Source organism: Apteryx rowi, unplaced genomic scaffold, assembly GCF_003343035.1.
Source record: "Apteryx rowi isolate R43461 unplaced genomic scaffold, aptRow1 scaffold_68, whole genome shotgun sequence".
NCBI classification, from domain to species: domain Eukaryota; kingdom Metazoa; phylum Chordata; class Aves; order Apterygiformes; family Apterygidae; genus Apteryx; species Apteryx rowi.
The window spans coordinates 488,507-491,161 of NW_020450960.1; the positions used below are offsets into that span (position 1 = coordinate 488,507).

The 2,655-nt window shown below is 66.7% G+C and overlaps 1 protein-coding gene and 1 long non-coding RNA gene across 3 annotated transcripts in view; one reads left to right on the plus strand and one right to left on the minus strand.

Annotated features, from left to right (window-relative positions):
• The window catches only part of LOC112975650, a 1,848-nt gene extending 876 nt beyond the window's left edge, over window positions 1-972 (minus strand). The window contains exon 1 of the long non-coding RNA XR_003256685.1: window positions 746-972. This is a non-coding gene — a long non-coding RNA (uncharacterized LOC112975650). The remainder of the gene's footprint in view (window positions 1-745) is intronic.
• Window positions 1-2,655, plus strand: part of INPP5B (inositol polyphosphate-5-phosphatase B) — an 18,918-nt gene that overhangs the window by 174 nt on the left and 16,089 nt on the right. The window contains exons 2-6 of one of the 2 annotated variants that reach the window (XM_026086013.1): window positions 791-854; window positions 965-1,044; window positions 1,303-1,400; window positions 1,787-1,816; window positions 2,293-2,403. In XM_026086013.1, the coding sequence (XP_025941798.1) occupies window positions 798-854; window positions 965-1,044; window positions 1,303-1,400; window positions 1,787-1,816; window positions 2,293-2,403 (376 nt within the window). In that variant the 5' untranslated portion in view covers window positions 791-797. Of the gene's footprint in view, window positions 1-699; window positions 855-964; window positions 1,045-1,302; window positions 1,401-1,786; window positions 1,817-2,292; window positions 2,404-2,655 lie in introns of those variants that run through there. The other variant, XM_026086015.1, reaches the window with a different exon arrangement.

Genomic DNA, 2,655 nt, shown 5'->3' on the forward strand with positions numbered 1-2,655 from the left:
TGCGGCGGAGCGGGCCGCGAGGGCCGGGGTCAGCCGGGCCCTCGGCCACGGTGGGAGGCCTCTCCGCGCCGAGCGTCCCCCGCGCGCGGCGTCCCCCCGCAGGGCCGTGGTGGGAGGCCTCTCTGCTGCGTCCACTGCGCGCTGCCGTGGCAGGAGGCCCCTGCGCCCTGCGTTTCCCTCTCCGCTGCGTTTCCTGCGCGGGGCCGCGGCAGGAGGCCTCTGTGCTGCTTCCTGCATGGCCACAGTGGGAGGCCCCTCTGCATGGCGTGTCCCCCTCTGCACGGCGTTCCCTGCATCCCCCCGCGTTCCCTGTGTTCCCTGCATTCCCCGTGTTACCCTGCATTCCCCTGCATTCCTCCGCGTTCCCCCACATTCCCCATGTTCCCCGCGTTCCCCCACATTCCCTGCATTCCCCACATTCCCCCATGTTCCCCTCATTCCCCGCCATTCTCTTACATTCTCTGCATTCCCTCGTGTTCCCCCACGTTCCCCCGCATTCCCCCACATTCCCCCGCGTTCCCCCATGTTCTCTCACATTCTCCCGTGTTTCCCTGCATTCCCCACATTCCCCCACATTCGCCGTGTTCCCCCATGTTCCCCCATGTCCCCCTGTGTTCCCCACATTCCCTGTGTTCCCCTGCGTTCCCCCACGTTCCCTGCGTTTCCCCGTGTTCCCCCGCTTTCCCTATGTTCCCCACGTTCTCCCATGTTCCCCCGCGTTCCCCGCGTTCCTGCTGCTGGGCACCTCGCGGCAGCTCCCGGCTGGCGAACGCGGGCTCTGGCGTTGCAGGCGGAGGATGGACCAGTCGGTCGCCATCGAGGAGGCCCTGGCCGCCGGATCGACCTGCCTGATCATATCCTTTGCGCCGGTCCTGCCCGCGGCTGAGGCGGGGGGCTGTGGGGTCTGGGCTCTTGGCGCCGGCGGGCTCGTGTCTCCCTCGTGCTCCTTGACTGGCAGCCGGACGCGGTGCAGGGCACGCTGGCGGCCGGGGCATGCCTGGAGAGCCGGCTCCTGGGGCTGGTGCGGCACGGCGGCGAGCACGCGTAGGTGCTGCGGCGGCGGTGGGCATGGGGTGGCGGAGCGTGGGCGGCCGGGGCGGAGGGGACGGCGCCGCGGCACTTGCGGCTCTCCCGTACGGGGGGCGCGTGGGAAAGCCCAGGCCCTCGCGGCTTCGGGCCGCCACTTTGGGCAGCGACGCAAAGGCGTCACTTTGCAAGCGAGCGGGCGGCGGAGCGGTCGCTCGGGGCGCGGGCGCTGCCGGCCCCTGCGCAGGGCGACCCCGTGCCTGCTCCTGCCTGCAGGATCCACGTCTACACCCACCGGCGGATGGCCATCGCGGCGGAGGACGTCTGGCTGGAGCGAGTCATCCCCATCACAGACGGGTTCACGGTGGAGGAAGGTACTAGCGCGCTCAGGGCCTCCTGGGAGCAGATGGCTGCTCGGTCGCCTCCGAGCGGAGGGCACAGAGGGCTTTGGAGCCCACATCGGCTCTTCTGCCGGCTCCGGATCTGCATCCATCCAGCCGTTCAGCACTTTCCCCCAGGAGAAAGGAGGCATCAGGAGGGCCCTGCTAGATCAGCGCCCTGCGATCCGATGCGCCCTCTGTCCTGCCAAATCCTTTAGCCCTGGTCTCCTGCCCCGTCGGACTTGTTCTGCCCGTCTCGGCTCCGTGTGAGCAGCATCCAGGGCCCGAGGACCTTGCCCAGCACTGCAACCGCAGCGCGTCGGCATGGTGCGCAAACCTACTGCTGCGCTTTCTAACGGAAGTTGTTTTTGCTTTTGCAGTAATACCTGATAGTGACCTTCACGTCGTCGGTGAGTTCTGTTGTTGCGTTAACGCCTGTGCTAAAGAGAGTCCCAGGCCCTTCGTCGGCTGTGCTTAGTGAGGTGGAACAGCGGGTTTTGGGGCTGTGGCCGGGTTGCTCCCTTGCAGAGGTGTGCCCCGGAATGACGGGACCTTGTCGTGCTGCTGCTGGAGAGCTCAGCATGCTGCTTGCCATCGTTCAGGTTGTGCTAATGTCAGTGCTGCTTACAATACCTGCAGCAGCAGGCAGCAAAGGCATTCACTGCCACTGAACTAGCAGAATAAAAAGAATGTATAAGCACCGATTTTTATAATTTTTAAATGCCATTCTTGTGAAAAATGGGACAATGCAGCATGGAAAGGCAGCATGGGGAGACCTGTTCATGAAGTCTGCGCACACATGTCTGCTGTGGGGGAGAAACGTGCACTGTTTCTGAGTGCTTAGTACCGCTAACCGCAGGAGCCCGTCTTCTCCCCACGCGTTTAGGCTCGGATGTGACGATCCAGATAAGCTCGGGAGCGGACCAGCTCGTGGTGCGATTGCCTTTCGGCTCCCACACGCGCACCTTCCTCCAGGAGGTGGGCAAGTGCAGCCCAGGTAGGAGCTCCGGGCGCGCGGCCGAGGGCGCGTGCTGCGGGAGATCCGGCCCGGCTGGCGCTGTGCATCTGCGACAGTGTCTGCTCGGCCTGGCAGGGGCAGCTGCCGGCTGGCGCCTGCCTGCTGCTCCGCTCAGCAGCGCGGGCAGCGCCGAGGGGCAACCGGCGCCGGCAGCAGCGCGCAGCGCCTTCGGGGGCCCAGCCGGCGGCCGCCCGGAGCCACGCCCCCGAGGCGGGGCCGGCGGGGCTGGGG